Source organism: Toxotes jaculatrix, chromosome 17, assembly GCF_017976425.1.
Source record: "Toxotes jaculatrix isolate fToxJac2 chromosome 17, fToxJac2.pri, whole genome shotgun sequence".
Taxonomy (NCBI): Eukaryota; Metazoa; Chordata; class Actinopteri; family Toxotidae; genus Toxotes; species Toxotes jaculatrix.
The window spans coordinates 10,031,114-10,057,717 of record NC_054410.1 but is presented as its reverse complement, the minus strand read 5'-3'; the positions used below and the strand labels follow the sequence as shown (position 1 = coordinate 10,057,717).

At 41.1% G+C, this 26,604-nt stretch overlaps 1 protein-coding gene across 3 annotated transcripts; it reads right to left on the bottom strand.

Moving 5' to 3' along the window:
- Positions 1–2,361: 2,361 nt before the first annotated feature.
- Positions 2,362–23,755, bottom strand: asap3 (ArfGAP with SH3 domain, ankyrin repeat and PH domain 3). 3 transcript variants are annotated; one of them, XM_041060671.1, is made up of 26 exons: positions 23,404–23,755; positions 20,369–20,441; positions 17,892–18,037; positions 16,271–16,345; positions 15,365–15,414; positions 14,466–14,589; positions 13,450–13,535; positions 13,036–13,111; positions 12,055–12,141; positions 11,668–11,777; positions 10,704–10,773; positions 10,511–10,598; positions 10,091–10,139; positions 9,189–9,355; positions 8,886–9,019; positions 8,630–8,721; positions 8,274–8,523; positions 7,258–7,343; positions 7,027–7,142; positions 6,870–6,937; positions 5,793–5,900; positions 5,384–5,597; positions 4,855–5,146; positions 4,372–4,582; positions 4,069–4,200; positions 2,362–3,923 (listed from the first exon to the last, which is right to left on the bottom strand). In XM_041060671.1, the coding sequence occupies exons 1-26, from the start codon at positions 23,527–23,529 to the stop codon at positions 3,849–3,851; spliced, it is 3,105 nt and encodes a 1,034-aa protein (XP_040916605.1). In that variant the 5' UTR covers positions 23,530–23,755; the 3' UTR covers positions 2,362–3,848. The 3 variants fall into 3 exon arrangements, with proteins under 3 accessions (XP_040916605.1, XP_040916607.1, XP_040916608.1); XM_041060673.1 differs by having other exon boundaries at positions 4,073–4,200; XM_041060674.1 differs by having other exon boundaries at positions 8,343–8,523.
- Positions 23,756–26,604: the final 2,849 nt, after the last annotated feature.

Here is a 26,604-nt window from a genome sequence, read left to right as displayed (position 1 = left end):
ACCTCCAAAAGTCATAAAAAACGTCATAGTATAGTAAGGCGTTTTTTTCGGCCAAAAAAAGTCAACATTTTTTTCGACCTCCAAAAGTCATAAAAAACGTCATAGTATAGTAAGGCGTTTTTTTCGGCCAAAAAAAGTCAAAATTTTTTTCGACCTCCAAAAGTCATAAAAAACGTCATAGTATAGTAAGGCGTTTTTTTGGCCAAAAAAGTCAAAATTTTTTTTAACCTCAAAATGTCATAAAAAACGTCATAGTATAGTAAGGCGTCAAAATCGGCCAAAAAAAGTCAAAATTTTTTTTGACCTCCAAAAGTCATAAAAAACGTCATAGTATAGTAAGGCGTCAAAATCGGCCAAAAAAAGTCCAAATTTTTTTAGACCTCCAAAAGTCATAAAAAACGTCATAGTATAGTAAGGCGTTTTTTTCGGCCAAAAAAAGTCAACATTTTTTTCGACCTCAAAAAGTCATAAAAAACGTCATAGTATAGTAAGGCGTTTTTTTCGGCCAAAAAAAGTCAAAATTTTTTTCCACCTCCAAAAGTCATAAAAAAACGTCATAGTATAGTAAGGCGTTTTTTTCGGCCAAAAAAAGTCAACATTTTTTTCGACCTCCAAAAGTCATAAAAAACGTCATAGTATAGTAAGGCGTTTTTTTCGGCCAAAAAAAGTCAAAAAATTTTTCCACCTCCAAAAGTCATAAAAAACGTCATAGTATAGTAAGGCGTTTTTTTCGGCCAAAAAAAGTCAAAAAATTTTTCGACCTCCAAAAGTCATAAAAAACGTCATAGTATAGTAAGGCGTCAAAATCGGACAAAAAAAGTCAAAATTTTTTTCGACCTCCAAAAGTCATAAAAAACGTCATAGTATAGTAAGGCGTTTTTTTCGGCCAAAAAAGTCAACATTTTTTTCGAACTCAAAATGTCATAAAAAACGTCATAGTATAGTAAGGCGTCAAAATCGGACAAAAAAAGTCAACATTTTTTTCGACCTCCAAAAGTCATAAAAAACGTCATAGTATAGTAAGGCGTCAAAATCGGACAAAAAAAGTCAACATTTTTTTCGACCTCCAAAAGTCATAAAAAACGTCATAGTATAGTAAGGCGTTTTTTTCGGCCAAAAAAGTCAAAATTTTTTTCGACCTCAAAATGTCATAAAAAACGTCATAGTATAGTAAGGCGTCAAAATCGGACAAAAAAAGTCCAAATTTTTTTCGACCTCCAAAAGTCATAAAAAACATCATAGTATAGTAAGGCGTTTTTTTCGGCCAAAAAAAGTCAAAATTTTTTCGACCTCAAAATGTCATAAAAAACGTCATAGTATAGTAAGGTGTCAAAATCGGACAAAAAAAGTCAAAAAATTTTTTGACTTCAAAATGTGCCAAAAACGTCATAGTATAGTAAGGCGTCAAAATCGGACAAAAAAAGTCAAAATTTTTTTCGACCTCAAAATGTCATAAAAAAACGTCATAGTATAGGAAGGCGTCAAAATCAGCCAAAAAAAGTCCGTTTTTTTTTTCGCCTCAAAATGTGATAAAAAACGTCATAGTATAGTAAGGCGTCAAAATCGGCCAAAGAAAGTAATTTTTTTGACTGATACGGGAACTGTTTCAAAATGACACTGATGCGCCAAACTGTGTTTATAAGGAAGTGCATAGGTCAACGGGATGCATCTGCCAAAAGAATGTCTCATCTTTTGCGGTTCATTGTCAAATTCATCAAGAATTATGGAATAAAAATTTGTAAAAAAAAATCCCAGTCCACAAGCATCCTCATTCACAACACGTTCACTTAGATTTTCAAGTTATGATACATGTTCACATTATTTATTGACTGTATCTAAAAATATCAAAGACATTTCAAATTTAAATGGAGATATGAAATAATACAATATAAAATACAATGACTTAAATTATATTCTTGAATATACTAGGTCATCAAAGCAGTGTAAGTTGAGTCTGTCAACTAGGTTGCCTGTAGGGATTTTTAAGGTCCAGCAGGTGTCAGTACTCAGTGACACAGTATCGGCACAGTATCAATACAGTTTGGCAATGTGTCGAAATGCTTCATGACGCCTCATCTACCCATCACGACTAAATAATTAAAGCAATGTGTGGTTGTACAGAACAAAAAGGACTTAGAACCTCTGGTCTGCATTAGCTCTCTGGCTTTAAGCCAGTCATACTACATTAGACCATTCGACTTGTGCCAGATACATAAAGATATGACCGAGATATGACCTAATCGACACTACAAAAAAGTGTATGGTACTTCATCAGAAATGCCTGTGTATTTTGCAAATTTACTCACCAAAATGAGCTAATTTTGATTAACATCAAAATTAGCAGAAACAGTGACAAGGAGACAGATGCCTCACCAGTTTATTTAAACTCAGGAATGATTAAAACAAAGTGAACACCTGCTACCTGGCCTCCTATCACTGTGTTTGCTTTCACTTCAGTGGAACAGATTCCTTTCTGAACACTACTTATGCAACTGTTCCCTTCCTTTTCTCTGACAGCCATTTAGACAACTAACAAAACAGAAAAGAGGACATCAAATCAGCAACATGAAGCAACACTGTGTAATGATACAAATGTTTATAATGCAAAAGAGATTAGAAAAAGTGATATACACTATACACATCGGTGGACATTTTTAGACATGTACAACAAATTGTATGAAATTGCTGTGAAATGTGTTACATTTGGGTGTTTGTTACTGGTTCTACACCTGTCCCACTCCCAACTCTCCTTTCTTCCCTAAAGGTTTCTAACCCCTGGAAGCTAAACTGCGTGTACAGTAAGTGCAAGTGAGCTTGTGTATATCTGATGTGATACACACGTGCCTACAGTAAGTGACTTTGTGTTCTGTGAACAAATTACTGCAGTGGAGGGCTGTTATTAACAAGCCCTCTTTAAGTGCCTTTTCCTGGTAGAACAGAGAGAGTTTTTTTTTCCCTAACTCACCGTTGTTATACCAGGTTCTCCAGAGACAGATGCCTGGAGCCAGAAGAAACTGGATCCTCTCTCCGTGGAAGCAGTGGGCTGTGCCCAGAGTGAAGCTGGCTGAGCTAAAGTTTCAGATCTCTCCTTGGGCAGCCCAGACGCCTGGCGTTTTGTTGGAGACAGGCTGGCAGCCACAAAGCCACTTTAAGAGTCCCACGGCAGGCTGCAACAGACGCTGGGCAGGTTTGAACCTCAAATCCAATCTCTCAGTGTGCTGTGATTTAAAAGACTGGACAGTTTCCATACAGAACACAAAGCAGCTAAATCCATATACAGCAGCTGGCTAAGTACATGCTTACAGCTCTGCCAACTCTTCTGAAGGTTTAGTCTTAATGAGTTTAAAGTGCCTAAAGGGTATTGCCCTGCAGGTAAGTTTTGCCTCAAGGTATTAATCCTTGAACTTAAACATTTGCGTAAACATAGTGCGTAATTAATGGTTAAATGGACAGAGCAGTTTCATAGCTATTAATAGTGGTTTGTGGTTTTAGACAAAAACATGTAGCAGTTAGAAAACCAAGGACAGACCAACAGGGGAAAATAATGTCTTTGAAATAAAATATTTTATAGGGCCGTGAAATCCTTATGCTCCCTTGTTATTTCCGGGATAAGTAAATGTTAAAAGGCACCATCCTTAAAACAGTTTCTTTTATATCCTCAGGTATCCTTGGCCAGTACATCGTTATGTGGAATTATTCACAGTTTGTTTGAGCTGGATCCAGGAGAATAACATTGTCCTCTCCTGTCAATAAAATCCACTGTGCGATAATAATATAGTTCCAGTAAACATCCCATGTTGTTTCAGTTCCTCTAGTAAGTAACAAAACAGGATATGTTTCCTTGTTCTTCAGTCTGTCAGTTTGTGTACGTAGTTGACAGGAAAGGTCCCGCTCCTGGATGGCTCCCCCTCTATGTGACCAACCTGTTTGGATAAGGAATAACACATTTATGATGTTTTGAAATTTCATGCTCTATATATTTCACTTCACAGGTTCCTGTGAATTCCTTGAAATTGCAATTAAGATTGATAAGTGACTGAAATGAAATTAAGTTGTAGTTGCACTTACCCACCAGTGGGGGTCATTAGTGGCCGTGACCACAATGATCTCATCTTTGAAAAAGGCAAGCTGCTCTGAACTCACTGCTCGGCAGTCCACTAAAGCCCTGACACGCTTCTGATGTGGCCTGCTGCCAGAAACCTGGAGGAGACATGTATTTTCAGTGTACCACCAGCAAGGTTATATTGACTGTGAAATTTCAAAGGCCTTTTCTGATTCTCTAGAGAAAAAAAGTCCTCTGAAATTGAAGACTGTAACATGGAGGACTTAAGCTACTGGCTAAATATAATAGATGTTTCTATGTGGCTGTACCATTGCGTTCCTGCGAGGTCGATGAGCACAGGTCACGGTAGGCGATGATGACGGGGCTGGGGCAGGAGCTGGGGTCAGGCCTGGATTATTCCCCAATAAACTGCAATACAGTTCCTCCTGGCTGCCCACACAGCTCGGAGACAACGCACCACATTTCCCCTGGTTGCCTCCTCCACTGCTGGTCCGACGATATGACGTGGTCTTCTCTGAACTGGAAAATGATGCAGAAATGACATGAAATTTAACTGATCAATCAAGACCTTCGTTATGTGGATTTATTTTTGAATACATCAAAACTGAGGACAGATGAATAGTCATTTTAATAAGTGCAGTATTAAAGCTTGTCCTAAGGATAGTTTTAAAAGACAGTGGCATTTAAATTTTTATTTTTAGACATGGCATTAGCTTGACACCTGACACTATCATGTTTACAAAAGTGTGTCAATAGAAATGTGTAAACTAGCTGTAACAGTGCTGTCTTACCTGACAGGACCTATGTGATTCTGAGAGGATGTCAGCATGGCACTGCTTTGAGACCCAGAACTAGCACCAGGATGGCCCTCACAGGTCTGCTTCTGTCCCCTAAACAGACCTCCATGTCCGTGCGGAGACCTAGGGGGTCTCCCACCTTGGCATTGGTTCTCTGTGTTGGGTGAAGGAGGGCGGTGTCTTGCCTGTGTCTGGGGACTTGAGGAGTGGGAGGCCGGGTTAGAGCAACGTCTTGGAATGGGGTTTCCTTCCTGTGTTGTGACTGAAATCTGGGGGTCTGAGCGACCTTTGGAGGGGAAGAAAATGAAGTCAAATCTAAGCTGTTTAAAATGTGAGATGGATAATGTGACTGGGTAGAAAGATAATGAATTAACCGCTGTGCCCCTTCAATTTACTGTATTACAGCCCTTCTGAGCTAAGCAAGCTGTGCCTATGCATTAGATAACTTTAATATCTGCATTGTGGCAAGAGTAGTTAAGGCATTTTTTTAAAAAAAGGAGACAAACCTCATACAGCAGCTCACCTCTCTGAATGGATTTAGCTGGAAGTGGCGGTGGCCCTGATGCTCCAGAGGGGGCACTGTTGGCAGGAGGATTTCTGTACAGGAAATCTATATTCTCATAAGTCTGACAAGGCCTGCTACCAGTTCCAGAATTAGCCACACTCCAGCGGGCAAAGGAGGTTCCATTACCTCCATTGGAGGGCAATGGAGAACGGTTTTTGGGTAATGGGCTCACCTGGAAATAAGTGTAAAGGAGCACAAGGTTAATTTCTGTAATTTCTATTCAGCTTTCTTTGGTTAATTCCATTTTATCATCTTTTCCACATTAGTAGAGTGCAGTGGAAAACCCCTGTAAGGTTCTCCTAACTTTTTAAAGGCTTTTTTGGCAGTCAGTTATGAGCCTGGCCAGGTGGCTGTGTGTGTTGTTTACCCTTTCATCCAGGTCATCCTCACTGTCATAGAGCTCCTGAGATGGAGTCTCCCACGTGAACTCCACATGGATCTGAGAGTTAAACTTCCCACTCTGGGCCAGCTCCAACTAAAACACACACACACAGGAGCACAAACACTCAGAATACTCATACACTTTTCTAGTAAAACACACTTAAAAGTTGGGATCAGCTATGGTGTGGTAACTGTGTGCTTGGCTCTATCAGCCCTACTATATTTCAACTCCTTTTCTGCTTTAGTTTCTGCTTCTTAGCTGTTCTTGGTTGTGAAGTATGGGTAAGTATATTTGATTCTACGCAAACGGTCAAGCAGTTTTTAGGATTAATATAAAGGATCAATGAAAATAGAAAATAAAGTAATAATAAAATAAAAAAGGGAGGGAAAGGGATAAGGACAGGAGTAAAATTCAGTAGAAATCCCTTTTTACTCAGGCAATCACTCCTACCGGTGTATTCAGCTAATGTTTCAAAAACTGAAACCAAAAAACAATGAGTACAGAGCTACGGCGATTAAATGACACAACTGAAAGAAAACTCTCCTGGATTCAGAGCCAACCCACATTTAAATGCAGATCAAAGATCAAAAGAGGTCACCTCAAATCAACTTGAAATTAATGCTGCCAGTGAGTAAAAGGAGAGAATTTTGAAACACCTTTCGGATGTAACCTTTTTTGATTTTTAAACAGCAAGCCTGCAAAACAGGGATGTGCACAATCAAACAGGATATTACACAAGGCAGGTCTGATTCAGCAGGGCAGATGGCCGGTAAGAAAATAAAACCAGTTTATAAATGAGACACAGTGGGACTTGATGAGGATAAGATTCCTTGTCCTGGGAGTGAGTCCTTAGCTGAGCTTTGCTGCACAGGGAGTTATTTTAAGGTAGTATTTCCAGCTGTGGAAGTTGTCTCGTTTTGTTTCTGGAGCTGACTTTCTGGTAGACATTTTAATGTTGCAACTTGATTCCTTGGTTGAACTTGCCTCCTCACCGTGTGTGTTCTTTAAAAATACAAATTAAAAACTTCAGTCAAATAAAAAGAGAGGGGAGTGAGGTCTTACCAGATCGACACATTGTGTGTGCTGTAGCCTCCTAGCAGTATCGAGGGCCGTCTCTCCTGCTGAGTTCACTGTTGGAGATGTTAAAAAAAAAATGGTTTAAGTATTCACTGATTGCATTGGTTGAAAGAAAAGATAGAGCAAATACAGTAAAATGCACCTGTGTGTAGGGCTGCCTTTGCTTTTAGCAGTAACTTGAGAGACTCAGGCTTGTGATATAGGACGCTGTAATGCAGAGCTGTGTTTCCTTCTGCTGTTCTCTTCTCCAGACAGTTGCTGTAGAGTGACCATACAGTATAGACAGATGGTGTTAAACAAAACTGATCAAGAGCTTAATCCTCTGCATACTGAGGAGATACAAATCGTACTTGACTATTTGTCTGTGTTTGACCTGTTCTGGCAGAGGAAATCCACCAGCGCCAGAGAGCTTTTTTCCTCCAGACGCACAGCAAGATGAAGAGCTGTCTCTTTGATCCCCTTAAACAGGAAAAAAAGAATACAAATTAGGCCATATTGTTGACCCTCAAGAGATTTTACATCGACACATAACCTTTACGTTAAGTTTGCCGTCAGTCAGTGGCATCAAGTCGCTGCATTTTGTATCTAACAATCAGGTCTAAATACATGTTAGCAGAATACCAGTGAAGCTCGTGCCAGACGTTGACTGTGCGACAACTCATTTGTATCTGTGTTAAAAAGTGAAAACAACCCTGCAGCTTTAAGAATTATTTGTTTATGTGAAGTGCAAAAAGAGAGGCTTAGGAAAGACAGAGACGTGCTATGTGTAATTCAATGAGCTTGTCTCGCTTGCTCTTAAGAGACGTGATCTCTGACCTAAAAGCTGAAACAATAAACGAGAGCCAACCAACACAAACAAACACACGCACACTCACATACGCACACAGTGAAGTCAGCGATATTACACACACTGCTTATGCTGAGCAGGAAGTGTATGATGGGAGGGAAGAATATGATTACAGACAAGAAAGCGAGCAAGGGAAACACAGATGAGAGGATGAGGAGAGAAAAAGGGAGTGAAAGACTGGATTAGAGGCCAAAAGAGATGGGAGCGTCTCTGACTACCCACCCACATGAACCATGCACACAAGGGGACAATTAACACATGCTTCACATACTGTTAGTACTGTAGCACTGTATGTCGTGACATTTTTTTTTTTTTTACAGTATGGGGACTTGATTCTATTTTTAGCCACAGTTCTACAGTGACAGGGAGAAGTTAATAACTTTCTGAAGCATCTCACAAATGTGCGTGTAGCTTTAAGCAAGCCGGGTGGGCGGCCTTGTCAGGATGTAGCTGTCATTCGCCCTAAATGCATGACATCTGTGGGAATGTTAAGGGTTTCAATTTGTCACGATATTACATGGGTTTATAACGTTCATTCCCACCCTAACAGGATACATTTCTGGCAGAAATGCAGGTGTGGAAATCCACTTGTGGCTGTAAATTATCTTCACCTGTCCATCAGGCAGTGTGAGTGGTTTGGTCAGGTCAGCTCCCTCAGCGTAGAGCTGCAGAAGAGAAGGGAGGTCACGACTCCTCACGGCGTCATACAGCCGGCCGGGATCTGCGTCTTCTCTGCGTAGGACGTACCGACGCTCAGCATACTTCGCCACAATGTACTCCTTTCTGGCATTCCTGGTTGTACAGGACGAGAACAGTTAAATGAAAAAGAAAATACATCAAATAAAAAAATGCCTTTTGAACAATCAGATTTTTGGTTAAAATGAAATCAGGGACTCACATATCACTTTGTGGCAGTGGTTTGACAGAGTCATTTGGAAGGACTGCCTCCATGATGTCATTGAATCTGGTGTTGCCAATACTGACAGCCAACTGGAATGAAACAACGCAGTCACAGAGATGTGATATGAAGGTAATTCAATGAGAGGCAGACGCTTACATAATGTCTGCAATTAGGAAATCCTGACAACAGAAAATCCATAAGGATTGTGTCTGTTTTTGTATGTACTAAGTGTTTTCAAGTGTGCATTTAGTACCAGGAGCTCAGACGTGCTCAGTAGGTCCAGAGTGAGAGACTGGATCCTGGAGTAGTGGACACCCAGCTCTCTGTGGATCCCAGAGCACTCTATACAGGTCAGGATGCCCAGATTGGTTGACAGCCATGTTGGATCTGAGAAACACAGAGTTAAAAACAAACAAACAAACAAACAAACAGACTGTTAGAGGACATGACACAGATCAAAATGATATATGTTGTTGGTTATGAATCATGTCATGCTCAGAGAATAGATTTCCACATTCAATTCTGCAATTATCATCAACAGCGATGACTGACTGACCTGGGGCCCCACAGTCAGCACAGGCCTCATTGCCAGGCATGTGTCGAAGCTCAGCAATGATGGCTCGAGAAAGTTCCTGGAGCCCGCTGTCCTGGAGGTGGAGCTGGTCTCCTCCCAGCGCTGTGTTCAGGGCCTCCTCCTTACTATTCTGTAGCACTGACACCCAGCTGAAGGACAAACATAAATGGAAAACAGAGTTCACATAGAGGCTGTTGCACCAAGTGAAACTAAAGGATTGATCAGTTCAGTTTTGTCCCCTGAAGATCAAAAGTATTCCACCATGTGTTTTTGCATGTGCTTTTTTGCTGAGTTGAATAGTGATAAGTCATCATCACACTCACTTTCTCAGTTTCATCAGTTCCCTACCACCCAGACTCATACGGAACCGCATGTCTTTCATTTCTGAAGCTCTGGTACTTTTCCCTACAAACCATTTCCATTTCCCTCTGTCCCTAAACTCACACAGCACATCACATCAAAGAATCTGCCTGCAGGCCCACACACAAGGGAAGGGCAGGGGACAGAAAATCCCACATGCAACCCTGTCCAACACCACATCACAACATACAAAGTTCCCTTGCTTGCTGTCTGTGGCTAGAAAGAAAAGTCCCACCCAACACCAGCTGGGCTAGGGGCTCCTAGAGGACAGTTTTTCCTTTAGTTTCTCTCCCTTTTTGTCCAGTGTCAGCCTTGCTTGTTCTCTTTATAGCACTTTACTAAACAACCTTTATTCTTCTGATTAATTCCTCCCTTATAGTACACCTCTCATCTTTCTAAGTGCAGTCTTAGAAAGAAGAGACATGACATGTGACATGTACCAACTTGCTTACACAATGAGAAAATACACGGGATATGGAAGTGAATAAAGCTAAAATGCAGCCCACAGTAGTTTCAATACTTACATCACACATTCCTGCTCATCTTCTGCCTGGAAATGGTATGTCCGATTATCTATGGAGAGAAAGACGTGGTAGTTAAATATCGTCAGTTGATTTTGAAAAAATAAATTACGCAATACAAGGTGGAGTGAAGAAGGTTTAAATGTTGAGACACGGTTGTGGAAACAAAAGCTGCATTTCTTGAACTGGCATAAAACAAACATGTCGCACACAATCATCTGCTTCACGTCAAACAGTACAGATTAATCAGAAGGAATCTCTGGCATTATTCCAAGTAAAATGTGTTTTGATCTCAGTTTCTATTAATGTGGAGACCAAATAGGCATACTTTCACACAGCTGCACAGCAGATGACTCTTTAAAGTCTATAATGATGATATGTTGAGGGTAAAGTGTAAAGGTCAAAGCTTAGGAATGAACCTACGAGTGACAAGGTCAAAGGTCCTCCTGTCCTCTGGGTTTGGTCGCACCTGACAAGTCAGTAGGTTCAGCTTGGCAGGCGGGCGATTGATCTGAAGTCAGACACATGCTTTTGTCAGTATATGTTAAAAAAAATTAGACATAATTCTAATTGAATTATGCTTCATCACAGTTTTCATGTGTCCATGTGTCCTCACCGTACTGTGGGAAATGGTCAAGCAGCCAAATTTGACTCCACACTTTCTCTTCTGCCACACCTTCCTGATCCTGTAGCATGAAATGTCAACAAAAAAATGCACAACTTGAGAAAAAAAAAATGAAACAAATATATTTCATACACATCCTACTATTATTGGTTTTTGAGCAGGCAGTCAACATGTGCCCTTGGTTTGAGTAATGATGACCCACACGCTGCGCTGGCCCAACTTACTTCTGTTCACAGTGTTTCCATCTTGCTTTCATTATCTTGATTGAATCAGGTAAAATGCCTGAGAACGTTTCCCATTTTTTGTCAGTGGCCAGAGGAAAGTTTACTCTCCTCCTGTCTCACATTTGCCCTACTGAACCACATCCTCTCTCCTTATCACACAGTAATCTAGAACTGTGTGTGTGTGTGTGTGTGTGTGCATGCGTGTAAATATGTGTGTGTGCATGACGCAAAAGTTGGATCTGCTCAGTTAGCCAGTCGGCCAATAAGTTCCACAGAAGGGGCCCCTGCTTGAATCTTCAACTCACAATAATGAAGACCAGCTGGGGCAGACAAAGTCTGAGTTCCCCTTTCTCTCTCCATGCCTTTCTTGCTTACTCTTTACGTGGCTTCAATCACTGCTGCTGGCAACAGTATTACTGCGCAGTGTTTATTCCTTTATAAATGTTACAATTTGTTTTAATATGAACACCTTAAACACCCTCAGGTTCTACATAACCTAAAATTACTAAAATTTTAAATATTAAAAAAAGAATAATTGGTTAGTTAACACATTAAATGGCCAGTTTTTAATAGTTTATGGTATGTATCAATGTTACTATGTATGTGACTAGTATTAAACATTACAGAACACATTTTAGAAACTGGTTTAAACCAACCAAAATTTGGTTTAAAGCTGCTTGTAACCTAAAAGCTAATCAGAAACGGACACTATAACTAATGCTTTTACACACCCGTCACTCTTCTTGAGCAGAAAGCCAGATTTCTCTGTTCCATACTTCTTGTTGCCTTGTGGTTGGTGGATGCTATACCCATTGCCAGAGTTCTTCCTGTTCAGGTACTCCTGGGATACAAACAGGGATTTAGTACTTTACCTCAAAGGTCTCAAGCAAGCTGTGCTCATCATGAGATCATGAAATTTAAAACAATGTAAAACCACTGTGGTAAGACAAAGTAATCTGATAATATCGACTACCAATTGAAGCCATCTGCTGCTGGATTCTTTAAAGCACACGTTTTGTTTACACGCAGACACACACTGACTCACACTATTCCAACACAAGGTACTTTGGTTATATGTAATGAGTAAAATAATAATGATACATTAAGAATAAGCATACTTCTTTTCCCTCCACTTGGAGAAGTAATCTGAGAGAATCCCGCAACTGAGTGAGTTGCTTTACTTCCTCGTCCTGGTCCAAACGCACCTACAATACACACACCATAAAAGTCAGTTTATTCAACTGAGTTAATAAAAGAATATAATTCATTGAAACTACAATATGCTTTGTGTTCTCTCTGAGTTCATTAGCTCATATTTTGGTTTATTCCTAGAACTGGGTGTGGAATGACAGTACATCAGAGCTTTGTGTAATGGCCTAAATAATGTAGAACAGAGCTCAGTACTGGGGTGTGTTGTCCTAGGAGAATGTGTTTTTTATATTCAGAAGCAGAATGAACAGTCATGAATGCAGCATAAGTTTGTTTAACTGATTCTGACTGAATTTCCTTCTTGAGGCTGAGGTCTGGCATGTCTGAGCGGGTCTCTGCTCTGCCCATGAAGAACCAGAAAAACATCTAACGTTCCCAGTATCACAGTTAACAGTCTGTTTCCAGTGCTCTATCCAGAAAGGGGAAGAAGGCAAATTTTGTGCAGACTGGAAACCAGTCAGAGTGGTCAGAGGAATAGGTGCACAGCAGGGAAAGAATTAAAATGAGGGATGCTTTCTGTTTCATCCTTTGGAAACAGGGGAAGCATTTCTGGGAACAGACTCCAATAACAGTCTGTGACTGTGGGTTCAGCTTGAGGGGAAGTTTTAGAGCAGGGGGGGGGGGGGGGGGGGGGGGGGGGGGGCTGAGGTTTTGGCTGTTGTGAAAGAGTGAAATAGTGCAATAAGAGGTACTAAAACACCATGTGATCTACAGTAAGAGCTTTACTGTAAGTGTCTCCTAATGTACAGTTTTACCTTTTGCTGTGACTGACCAACCGATGACAAATGGAAAAAAATGTGTAGGGGTGGATAGGAGGTATGATAACATCAAAATGTTTTTTTTTTACCCCCATAAACATTGACTGATATATTGCAGGTAGACAGACAAACCGTGTGCACAGAAGCAGCAAGCTTCTCGATAAAGGGGGCGAGATTCTCTGCAGCTTTCAGCCCATCCTGAAAGAAACTGCAATCAGAAAAAGAACAAGTGCTGAGTCATGATGGCACTTGTACACACACATGCCAGTTTGCACCAACTAAAACATCACATGCTGAAGCTGTATAAGCAGCTCTGCTCCCATATAAAACCTTTGGTATAATAAAATGAGTAAATGGTTAACACCAGTAATAGCTTGCAAAAGGAAGTGAAAACCAAAGAACCTCACATATAATGCAAAATCCTTCACTAAACCCTCAGGTAGAAATCAAATTTATCTTCTTCTTATGCCAGTAAAACTTTGTGCTTATTTCTCATCTAGAACAAAATGGCTTTGACACAAAAAGGTGATGTTGGCTGAGACTGACCTGAGCTGGGCCTGGAAATATTTGATAAGACTCTGGAGAAGATCAGGGCCTTGACGCACCTTCAACTCCTGGATCTTCAAAAGATACTGAAAGCATAAACACAGAACGTTTTTCTGGATCCACAAAAACATGAAGCCTGACTGTGACAATGAGGTAACAAATAAAGCCACCGTTTTCAGCACCCATAATTTAAGACTACACATCTTTTATATCCTGTTTTGAGCATGTTTGCTAGTATGTGGCTGCTTGCTTCCTAGGACACTGCTCCATATTATCTCAAAGATCACGCGCCTTATTTCAACACTCCAGCCAGTCAGCGAACCTTGTAAACTAGAAAAAGTCTTTGTTCAAAAAGTATGAAAAACACAGACACAGAGCAGCGTTTACTGTGAATAATTTCGGACGAATCTAAGTCTAAATTCATGTTTTAAAAGGCAGAGGAAAAAACTGACAGCAAAGTACAGGGTTTTTAAGAGTTTTTGTATGTATGCAGGGGGAAAGACAGACAGAAACAGAGAGACAGAGGGGTGGAGAGGCTTGCAACAAGTGGAAATTCCATTTTACCCCTCCTCTCCTTTTTGTCTCAACAGCTGGTCTCAGTCAGGATTAGACGACTTTTTCTCAGTTTTCTGCAGCTACATATGCACACATGACTGAGACTACACCACCTGTATGAAAACAGGGCTGTCAGCACATTTTACAAGAATTTCCCCCAATTTGGCTTTCAGGTGTGGGTCACGAAGCAGTTTCAGCTGCCTCTGAACTGCACTCTCCAATATCCTACTCTACTGCAACTCTGCAAGACTCAACCAATTAAATTGATGTTTGACTTTCTAAAACACATTTTTTCCATCATAAAAATTACAGACACAAAAGGGATCGACCTTGGCCATCCAGTGGACCATGGATGTAATATGGAATCTGCAAGGCAGGCCACCCATGTGAACTAAATCAAGCCCACCTCAGGTATGTGAAAGGTGTCTGCGCCTGGTGTTTTGACTGGCACTGATCCCCACCTCACACATTTGCAGCTGAAAGGACCTCCTCTCTCTCTCCATGTCTTCCCCGCCGTCTAATCCCTCCATCCTGATCAGCCCCAGCTGCCTGGTCTTCTCCTTCTTCTCCTTTTCTAGCTTCCCTCTGATAGAATGAGGGAGAGAGAGAGAGAGAGAGAGAGAGAGAGAGAGAGAGAGAGAGAGAGAGAGAGAGAGAGAGAGAGAGAGAGAGAGAGAGAGAGAGAAAGCAATAAGGAATGTAGTCCTTATTCACTTGTAACCATGTTGTCACAATTTTTTTTGCCATCTGTCTGATCAGTTCTTTTTCTGTAATGATTAACTGTTTGAGCATTTAAAGTGAGCTCTTTGTTTGTGCCACAAACTGAGGGAATTTTTCTAGTAAGTCATTCACCTTCCTTGTGTGTGTGTGTTGATTTAAAGTCAGTAAGGGAGAGTTGAAATCTCCATATATTATAAAACACTTAAAACCACCATCAGAATCAAATGAAGACTGCAAAGTGCAAGTGCCTCAGTTTAATTTAATCTAACTACAAATGAAGGAATCTCTCTTTCTTTTTTTTAATTTTCTAGACAATTTCATTTTATTTATTTCAATTAATTCAACTCAATTTAATCTAATTAAATTTAAATTAATTTAACTCAATTTAATTTACCTGAGTGAATTTGATTTTATTTATCTGAATAAATCTGAATGGGGAATGAACTATCATCACATTAATCTCTGCTGTTTCTTCTTCAACCTAGAAATAGAACCACAAACGTGTGATGGGATTCTTCTTAGGCAATAACATTGATCTCAGGCTTCAGCTTCATATTTCCGGTAAAAGCAATGATGCTTAAGGATAAAGAACTGGACTATGATCACACATGATAGTCACACATTAAAAAATGTCAATTACATTTTTATGTCATACTCCTTCCAGCTCTTCTCCATCTGTTTCTTGAGCTCCTGCGTAAGAAACAAAGAGAGAGAAGAAATGTTTTTATGCCACCAGTGTAAGGTTGCTGTATATTTTCCTATAGCCAGACAGTAGTGTTTACATGATCAATAAATCCCGCTCCCCCCACCCACAATAGGTTAACAATCTGCACACGGTTATGTGAATCAGTATTTTACAGTGCAGATTTACTGGTAATTATCTCAGTGGGTAGAGCCAGACAGTTGATGCAGAGACATGATTACTCACATTAAGGTAACTAGTCTGCAATCTGGTTGAACAGGATTTCAGTAGCACTTTGCCTTCCTTCACAGTTACAGTGAAGCAATGTTCAGCTGTCAGATCAGCTGCTTAAAAGGCAGGGCAGTGACAGGAGCTTACAGAGGCATTAGCCTGTTATTACTAACTAGTCTGTTGGCATGGCAAATCAAAAGGTCAGACACTGGCCAAGACAGATGGGTTCAGTATTGGAGCACAGCTCAATCTTACTCATTAATCTGCATAAACAGCCTCATCTCATCCAACATCTCAGTGGGCTCAGCTGCGTCTACAACGCAGACAGCATTATCTGATTAAAGAGGAAATCCAGCCTACAAATGAGTTTACAATGATTTTTCAATCATTTTGGACAGACAGGTCAACATCTACAAACATAGATCTCTGTCTGCTGGAGCTTTAAATCACGTCATTTTGAACATATCATATCATAACATAGCCCTGTTTGTTGATTCATACAAAATGAGCAAGTGTCTGACTGATATGGTTATGTTGTTATAATTCAGTATTACTTCTTTTCATGTGTATACCAGCTTATCCAGCATAAGTTTAATTAGTATTTTATAAATAAGTAACAAAATATAGACTCACTAGTCTGCTGTCCCGGAGCTCTGACTTCAGAACATTTTCCAAAGGAAACGCCATGATGTTATTGAGGTTTTGTACCTGAAACGAGTAAGAGCAGAGGAAATGAGTAAAGAAAGTCGAAAATATTCAGCATAACATTACAGACGGCCCCCCTCTCCTGCAGTATGAGCAACAACCCACATGCACACAAGTTCACAAGTTCACAAGTGCACACTCACAGTTCTACACACTCTTCCTGTATTTCCCTATGGACTTATATTTCTGGGAATGAGTGTGGATAATCCTAAAAACATGGTGATTCAGTCATTTTCAGCTGGTGACGCATCAAAAGAAAACAGTGGACAATCATCTGTAACATTAAGATTTTTGGATCAAAGGGGGAGCATGATGCAATGACTTTAATGAAGTGTTTGTGTTCAAGTGGAAGCTGAGATTAATTTGAGGTTTTTCTGTAGTTAAGACGAACTCTATCATGAATCTAGTGAGAATGAATCATACTACAACCAGCACAGCCTCAACTTTTCTCTTTACACTAAGGCATAATTATCACTAATTCGAACATAAAATTACATCATATTTTTATTTTGGCATGCAGTATGGCTACATACATTATTCAGCTCCTTCACACGTGTTAAGTTTACCACAGTTTCAATTTGTAAATGTCACTGCAGCCTTTCCATGGATCCTGGTGGATTACAATGAAACTGCTCCCTTCTTTTAACATAAATAATGTCACACCGCTTCCATAAGCCGACTGCTTCCATTGGATGACCTTGATATATTGACACAAAGGCCTGGAGACTGGTGGGATTGTTTTGGTTGGCATCCAGAAGGTGAGGTAACTAATAGTTAATGCATGAAGCTCTGACAAAGGAAAATACCAGCTCCCAGTGTCAACACATGCATCAACTCGTGTATAGATGACATGGACCGATGCATGAATGCCTGTATGCACACACTGAGACAGTGGGACTAACATATAATCACTCACACTTGGCATTAAAGGACACGCTCAGGTTGATTTTGCAGTTTAACTCCTTAAATCACCCTGTTGTTAGTCTTCTGGATCTACTTCCTTTTCACATCTATAAGGCCCTGTCTCCCCTGTGAGGCCTTGACTGACACATGGGAGTAAGTGTATCAGACAGTGTGTGTGTGTGCTTACTCATTCATGGAGGTCTGGGATGAATTATCATCGCCATAGAAACTATCAGTGGGAGGGTTTTGGACTGCCCCATATTTTGCAGCTGTTGAAACCCTGTTTCCTCCACACTCACATGCACTTTTTGCTCTGGTACAATAAACACAAACACACACCAAACATCTTAATTAATCTTAATAATCATTTAGGGTTCTGCCACCTGATGCTGTTCACATAATGCTAATCTAAATTTAGCTCTTTTACTTCTTCTTAGATCTTCGAGATCATGCCATCATTTCAGGGTTTGAAGCCATGTAGCGACAAGCTTCTCTTTTTGCTTTTTCTGTATTTTCCACCTCTCTTCCCTCAGTCCTCGGTGGATTTTGAGTGTGGTTTGAACTGTCTATTAAAGACAGCTAATTTGAGGAACCCCCCCCCCTTTCTGTTCTCCTTTTCTTCTGCACTCTTGTACTCTTTCCTCACCAGATTTTTGAAGAGAGATGTGACCTCTCTGGTGAACACAGCCAGGTTGAGGAAACCTGTGGAGACTTCGTTGTTGTCCTGGGTCAGGTGGCTATTCCCCAGGTTCTCCAGCACCTCAATATACTGCTCCTTGTTGTCCACATGGGCTGAAAAACAACATGTGCACGCCAAGTGAGCACGGACATCAATAGGTAAAAGTGACTCAGACCTAAGTTACATGAGAAGAAAATCTGAAGATGGAAGATTAACTTAACGAGACAAGCATGTGGGACAAATTAGTACCGGTTTCCACCCTAAAGCAGGAGACAGGCACACATATAGAGACCCATGTTTCTCTTGGGCTTAAAGGTCACTTTCCAAAGGGTCATGACCTTAGTGGGCTCTCAGTTTGTTGAGTTTACGTGGAAAAAGTCTAATGGAAAAGAATCTGAGCTCTGACTGGAACCACTTCGGTTTACATTGTACTAAACAAGGTTTTATGCTAAAGATATGTGAAAGCAGGGCTTAGATGAGGACATCAAATAAACACAAGTCAAAAATTCAAGACATGGAAATCATTATTTTCAGTCAACAAAGATGGGCACCTGATGGACAATTACACCTAAATGCCTATTCATCACAGTCATACAGAAACATCCCATTTGTTGGTGGTTGTAAACAAACAAAGTAGAAAGGGAACATATGGACCAGACATCTGCAGAAGTTCCCAAAGTAGACTAAACAGACAAAAGCAGAAAGAATATCATAAGTTCATCTCTTCTGCTCCAGTTTCCAGTTCAAGGAAAAAATATAAAATGATCAACTGACCGTAGCTGGGAGACAGACACAGTTTTACTAACAGACTGCAAAACAAAAATGGAACATTTTGTATGACAGCAAAATTTGGAATCAAGGAAAGAATGCAGAGACACTGCAGGACGGAGGAGACAGGACCAAATGGAGAAGGAAAACTGAGCTGCTGTGGCTGCATGGTCGTTAAAAAAATATTATAACAAACAACATGCATGCATTTATCAAACAACAAACAGCTGAGTCACAGAGGAGCTCAGAGGATGATTTTACAGCTGACCTTTAACTGCCAGATACCAGCAGAGCAGCTCAACTCTTTTGCTCCTCTGCCAGAACACACACAGACTCACAGGCCTCAGCATCTTGGCAGAAAAATAATACTTTGCAGTTTATGGGAATCGAGAACTAAAGATGAGAACTTCTCACTATGTGTGTGTGTTTTTGTATTTGTGGCCATCAGACCAGCATGGGGGAGTTGTGGGTGTATGACTGTGTCTTAATGTGTGGTGAGTCAGACTATCAATCCACGATTACCATCAGGACTGATTAAGGGGTTCAACAACATTATGAAAGAAAGGGGACGGGGCCTACCATTGTCACAGTGCTGAAACAACCCATATGATTTTACTTAGATATAGAGTAAGAAATAGAGAAGGAGAGTGAATACGGAACAATCATGGAGCACTTCTCTGCAGATGCTACAGCGCCGCTGACCGTATCTGGTTGCAAAATTCTGGGCAGCTGCATCTCTGACTCACTTTTACTAAAAACTATGAGTTGAAGTCTCTAAATGGGAAGCAGGCTTGTAAGTGAGTTCAGACAAACAACTTCAGGATATGTTATGCAGTTCCTTTTTTTTTCTCCCGCTCATTTTTGAGGTGAACACTCACATCTTACGAATGCCGAAATCCTGAGTTAAGGTGACACAGAACTACATGACATGCACTCACAAAACGTTAACTTAGTGACCCCGTGGATCTGTTAGGTCACTGTGAACTGTTGCAGAAACCGCAAATACCATTTACCTTAACACAGACACACATACATACACCACAAAAGCATACACTCTGTGTGGATATAAACACAATCACCCAACATCCTACGCACCCTGGTCTCATTACAAGGGGCCTCACTCATAAACACCACTGCCCACATGAGCCTGATGATGTCATCTGAAGCAGGATTGTACAGTGAATTATGTGGAGGCCCCCCTATGCACTGAACAGCTCATCCTGTCACAACAGAGGCTGACCTTTATCTAAAAACTGACTGCTGAGCTAACATACTTTGGTGCTGTCACTTCTTATGATGAAAGAAATTCGCCTACTATTTTTTCCGGAGCTTCCAACCATATCACATAGTCCACGTGCTGATGAAAGCTCTGGAGACGGTTAGGAAATGGACGTTGAGTTCTTGTCAAACTACTATTTTCCAAAGTCAAGAGGGAGCTTTCATGCTTAACTTTAAGCTAACATGGATGATAAGCCCTCAGAGCACTATGGATGAAACGGCTACTGAGCTTGTATGCTATCCAAATCATCTCCATGACAACTTCATCCACTGATGAAGAGCGATATGATTGAAACCTCTCAAAAAACTAGGAGGCAGACTCTGAGCTGAGATTATTTTCTCAAACTAATAATGTATTGTGGGAATGAAACTATAGAAGGTGACACAGTGGCACTTACAGAGTCCAGTTGTGTGTATGGCTTTGATCATCTTCTTCATCCTGTGCAGAGTTGTGTGGTCCATCTCCAGAGTCTGTGATAAAACAGCGAGAAAAAGACAGGTGTGTGAAATGAAAAATCAAGAATATCACTTGACAATCTCAACATTCTAAGGATGTGCAATATTCTGATGTATGTTCTGGACATATACTGGCATATTTTTGGCTAGTCTGATGAACTAAATAAATGAGTTTAAGCAAAATACTTAACTGATGCAAAAATCCTGTAAATTCAGTATTGCCATACTGTAGTCCTGCTCGTTATTTTGCAAAATAGTCAAATTATAATTAAGCAGGGGTTACAATCTTTCAAACCTACCGTAAACTTTAAGCTTATATTGGGTAAGTTGTGTGTGTGTTCAGTTCTGCCTGATTTTTCTCACGGTGTCTGACACTAAGATGAACAGGTGAGTCAGCACTCGCCAGCAAAGCAATCACTTGTCTTGCACCGTCACGTAGAGTCCCGAATGACATCACTGCATTTACTTTACCTGTCTGAGTGACTGCCCCTTTTCAGGTTGAAACACTTTCCCACATTAAAACCAGACTGGGGTTTTTCTGCAGAAAAAAAACCCTTCCCATAACTGTGACACATGATGTAGAGTAAATGCAAATAGTCAACTGGCTTCACTGTATTTGGAAAATCAATCTCTTCCCAACCAACAAGGTTTGAACTACATCCTGTTTATTCTCCTCACGCAGGCCCCTTGTCTCACCACGTCATACACATGGCACTCCACCTACGTGTCACCAGATATAGCTTTAATGAGCCAGTAATCTAGACTTAACAGAGACTCTGCCTTGTTAGATGATGTTGTTTACACACCCCAGACCTTCCTGGTTAAATCCACTCCCTAAGTGTTAGTTCACTAATTAAAAGGTGGTGTGGGTGTTGTGTACAATGAATGGGAAAGTGATTTAGTGGAGACTGGAGATGGGAGTTGCTACTGTTGCTGTAGTTTCCTCTGCTTGGTAAGTTGGTTGGCAGACGGGATAAACAGTGGAAACATGCTGGTACAGGTTAATGAAACAGGTTGCTTTTGTTGAATTTTGTGAAATAAATCTGTGTACACAGACACAGGCAGACAGACAGACAACCTATCCATCGGTCGAGACAGACAAGCTATCAAAGAATAACACACATATCCTTTGTGGAGAGAGCATGGAGCTCCAACCATAAGTGTGGTGATATTGAGAAACTACAGTCTTTTACGGTGCCTTTTTGTGGCTGAAAACAGGATTGTGTACACCTGCTGACTCTACGTGTAAAACATGAGAAAGCTTTAGATCTGTTCTTTAAAAAGCATTGCTGGGAGTGACATAAAGCTCACTGTAACTCATACCTGTAGGAAATGAAACCATTCCTTATCCCTCTCTTTCCCTGTTTATTGTAGTCTCTCATCAGGAGTAATAAGTAACAAGAAGCCGAGTGTGTACGTGGGTAAATGGTGTCTCTGTCTCTCTGACTGCTGCTGTAAACCACACAAATGCCCACACATTACCCTAGCCATTAATCAGGCTTGTCCCTGCTGACCAGACTAAACATAATAACCATAGATCTATCTATAAAGGGACTATTGCATCTGTGTGTCTGGCTGTTTGTCTGTGTGCCTGTCTGTCTGTCTGTCTGCACATGTGTTGGATTCCACCATGATCCTCCCCACAGCAGCTATTCCAGCTATGTATTTTCCAGTGTGTCATGGCCATAAATAAAGACATCAGCCCAAGATAAATACATCAGACAGCTGCCTAAAACTGCTCTGTTTATAAAGCCTGGACTCTCCATTTCTGTTCAATTGTCACAGTTTCTAGCCAACAAAAGCTTTTTAGGCTTTTTAATATACCAATGGGTAATGTGTCAATTGGATTCCGTCATGTAATATCAAGGACATATTTGGACAAAATTTGGACTGAATTATCGCTTTAGACTGAGTTACTGCTGTCGAATAACCATCGCATTCCATCCCACACTATCTAACTTCAGAAATATTATCTCCAGTTTGGTGGAGATTCAAATTAATGTGGGTTGCAGTAGAACAGTGAATCATAATGTTTTTGTCACAAAAAGACATACAAGGACAGATAGATTTGTGTGCACACTTGGATTATTTGTTTTATGGCAGAGTTCATGGCTGCCTCCCTCTGTTTCCTCCTTTGCCCGGGGAGCTTAGGGAGAACAGATTTCAAACAAACAATGCCGCGCGCGCACACACACATACACACACACAGTGATCTCAAACAAGCTTTGAGGCAAATTACCAGTTCAAACAGACACAATCTAGAAACTGGCCTTCAGAGACAAGCTCACAAACATGGTCAAACATGTGTGAATACATACAAAAAAGCAATACCTTATTCTGACAAACAGCCACACTCCTTTTTGGCATGCCTGCTGTGCCATGTGTGTGTACTGTGTGTATCCTCTCTCAGTCTGACTCCCGTGAGACAGAAGACAAGTCAAAGTAAACCCTCTGTATCCCACATTACCTCATGCAACCTTTACTTTTCTGCTGAACCGGGCCAGCCTGCATTGAGTCACTATGAATGCTTCCATCCAGCCTTTCCTGAAGATCGTGCAAGTGCAGCACCCTTCACACACAGAACACTGACAAGCAGTGCAAAGCCACACACCAGTTTATATGCCTCAGCTTTTATTAAAATGGTCCAAAATATTCATGGCCTGCAAACTTGTCCAGTTCAGTACTAGACCTACTGAACATCACGTTGTAACCGCTGTTAAAAGAACCCAGGTCGCCCAAAAATCAGCACACACCAGACATGGATTTCTATACAAAATATGTTCCAACACTAGATTGTGCTGATTACACCTTGCACTTGCTCCTCTGCAAATTATCCCGTTGTTTTTAGCATTGGGAATGAAATTACTTTTACGTGTGCAGCCCTTCTTCAGCCGGGGCTCTGCATATGTTATATGAACAGGTAAACAACAGACAAAGGTGAATGTCTCTCTGTATTGCCCTCCCTCCTTTCTCTCACCTCTTCCACGGCTGAAACTGTGTTCCGGCAGTCGCTCATTTTGGACTGAAAACTCGAAGTCGCCGGCGAAGATAAATCCTCGTTTGTCAGGACCACAAAGTCCGAAATGCTTATTCGCTCCGGCATGTTTCGGGCGAAAAAAGGTCCGAGAGTCACTGAGGAGAAAAGCGAGCCAAAGTTTCACGCGCACATGTAATTCCCATTTGAAGAAAAAAAGAAAGAGTTTACTCCTCCATTGTGTGCAAGAAGGAAGCTGAAAAGAGACGGTATTCCACAGAGTGCCGGTCCCCTAAACGCGTCTTAAAGGTGGAAAGTTTCCTGAAACTAGACCAGAGTCCTGACCGAGTTTAGACTGCGCGTGGAGGTAAACCAGCGCGCTATTGTGCGCTCAGTGAGGGAGGGAGCAAACTCCATCATCACGTGGGAATGTTTGCGCTTTCTGGCACACTGCAGAGAGAGAAAAGAGAGTGTGTGCGCAGTGCCTTGCCCTCCTCTCTTTCATTCTTACTTCTCATTTCTATGCAAACTCCACAGACTCTGCAGTGTGGTCACCATGGATATTCAGAATGCCTCATTCACACACTAAACTGAGGGGAATTTCAATGAATGAGGTGATGTTGAGGGAGAGCGTTGCTGCAAAGCAAAGCTATATATGAACAATTAACAATGCTGTAATGCAAAACTGCAATTTTACCAAAAGATGAAAACTTTTTTAACGTTAAGCACACGGATTTGGGACTTTTGCACAAAAAACAACTGCAACACATGCGGTTCTTGCACAAGCAATGCCTTGCAACTGCAAGTTTTTTTTTTTTTTTTTTTTTTTATCTGCGCTGCTTTTTAATCACTAGTTTGGAGGTGGAACTTTTCCACCTTGATCTGCTTGGCTGAGGTTCCAAGGCTCTTTCTGCTTCCTTTTCATCTCATGAAAAGGCTTTTTTTTCATTGAGGGAGGATTTCTGAAGTCCCTCCCTACTGACCTCCTGAAATCATCTGACAAAGTGAAACCAAAGGGAAGAGTGCATCTCAGGGGTGGAAAGAAACTACCAGAACATAACTCCTGCATGCCTGGCATTGTCAAGCCTGTCAGCTCAAAGAGAAGAGGTGTATCACTGAACCTTGCCTCAGGGAAAACAGTGATACAGTGTACTATGAAGTGTAGTTAGGTGGTTTTGGAAGTAGCATCAAATGCAGTGGCTCCCTTTGGTTTTACCGCAAAACCGCATATTTGCCAGTATATTAGCAGTATAAAGGGAAAATTTGTCCCAATTCTATAGGCAACTTGAGGCTATTTTTAACCATATACATCCAAGAACAAAATAGCCTCACTTTGTGGTAAAAGGCTTTTATCACTTCTTTGTAACTACTTTTACTTCCAGTCAGTGAACAGTGCAGAATGGATGTTGTGTCTGAACTGTGTGTGCAATCACAGTGGTGCTGTGTTTATACTCACAAATACAGACAAACTCCTTTTTGTGTCGCAAGTCTGTTCGCTTAGCAAATAACTCAGACACACCAAAATGCTTAAAGGAGTGGTTATCGAATGTGACTATGAAAGCGCAAACTTAAAATTCACTGGAAACTAAACAAATGCCTCTCGTGTTTTGCCGTACAAGTTAAGGCAACACACAATTAAAAGTATGCACTAGCGTCTCCAGAGGAAAAGCTGGAAAACGCTCTCTTTATGCTATTAATCATTAAGAAAAAATTATCTGCTCTTTAAAGGAAGTGAAGGCTGGCAACAAAATCCAAACAGTGCAGAGGCACATAAATAGGCTCAGTGACCCAATTTACCAGGGCCCTGTTTACTCATTGTTTCTGTTGCATGCCTGTATGTATGGTACAAGATCATAAGGGGGAGGGGAAGAGAAAAACAGGTACAAATGCATATAAACAGTTTGCATGGATAGATGTAGGTGTTTCTTGTTGTGACATATGTGCAACAAATGTGTCTGCATGTTCATTTTGCATTCACTCATTTTTTTTTGCATGCACGTCGGGGCTGATGCAATGCAGAGCTTCGCTTTGTCCCAACAATACCCTCCTTCAGTTTCTTTGCGGCCCCTAGTAAAGAGGCAAAGCCTTTGTGCGTCTTCCAGCCTTCTTGCCTGGGTGCTGTTGTAAAACTGAGCAAACCGGTCTGCTCAGGCAACAAACTAGCATATAAAGGAGAACACAAGTCCAAGGACGGGGTGGGGGGAGATTGGGAAATTGACAGGGGAAAATAGTTTTGGAAGGTGGAGAGAGTGCGAGAGAGGGAGATCCACAGCACAGGAAGACAAAGTTGCAATGACAGAGAATAGGAGAAAGAGATAGGGAGAAACTTATGTCTGAATACACAAGCCGGAGTGAGTCACTTCATGTTTTCCCTCCTTGTCTCCACCCTTTTCCTTCCTAAACGCCACATACTGTACTGCCATTACCCTACTCTCTCCTGCCAGAGCTAATGGTAATTTCACTTTTTATTTATATCATCAACAGGCGCTTTCTTTCTTTTTCCTTCCCTCCGTTTTTAGAGCAAAGTCTCTGTATTGGCTGTCAGGAAGTGAGGTACACCCCTACACCAAATGCAGCTTCTCTCTTTCCCTCTGACGCACACACCCAGTAGCACAGAGATCTGGGTGACATCTTCCAGTAAAGATCACAGCTGCCAGGATTTCCTTGCTGCTTCCCAGCAGCCCATACGACCAGCATAGCATATGATCCACTAGCAAAATCTTCCCCTGAAAAATCTCCCTCTCCACTCTGCTTGTTGACTCAGCTCCGCTAGTTCTGCTATCAATTTACTACCCCTGTCAAGCCAGGAGGCCCAGGCTTACCGTAAAATACCCCCTCTTCTGGTCGACACGGATGACTGAAAATGGGAGGACTGGAGAGAAGCAGAGAAAAAGAAATGAGGTTTGATTTAGTGTTTAACACTGGACTTTAGTTTCCCACTGGAATAAACATATGAAGTGCTTGAACAGGATAGTGCCTCTATTGAAAACTTTTGACTTGACGGGAACCTGCACAGCTGCACCAAGAATAAATTCTGGAAAACACCTCTGATGCAAAAGGAACTGTGACATTTAGTGACAGCTTCTGCTTTGGAAAAAAAAACAACACTATCTCTGACTCACTGACTGAGCGGTATCCGTCACACATGTCCTCTGTTGCACATCTTTGAAGCTGGCAGTGTACCTGCCCGTCAACCCCACCCTC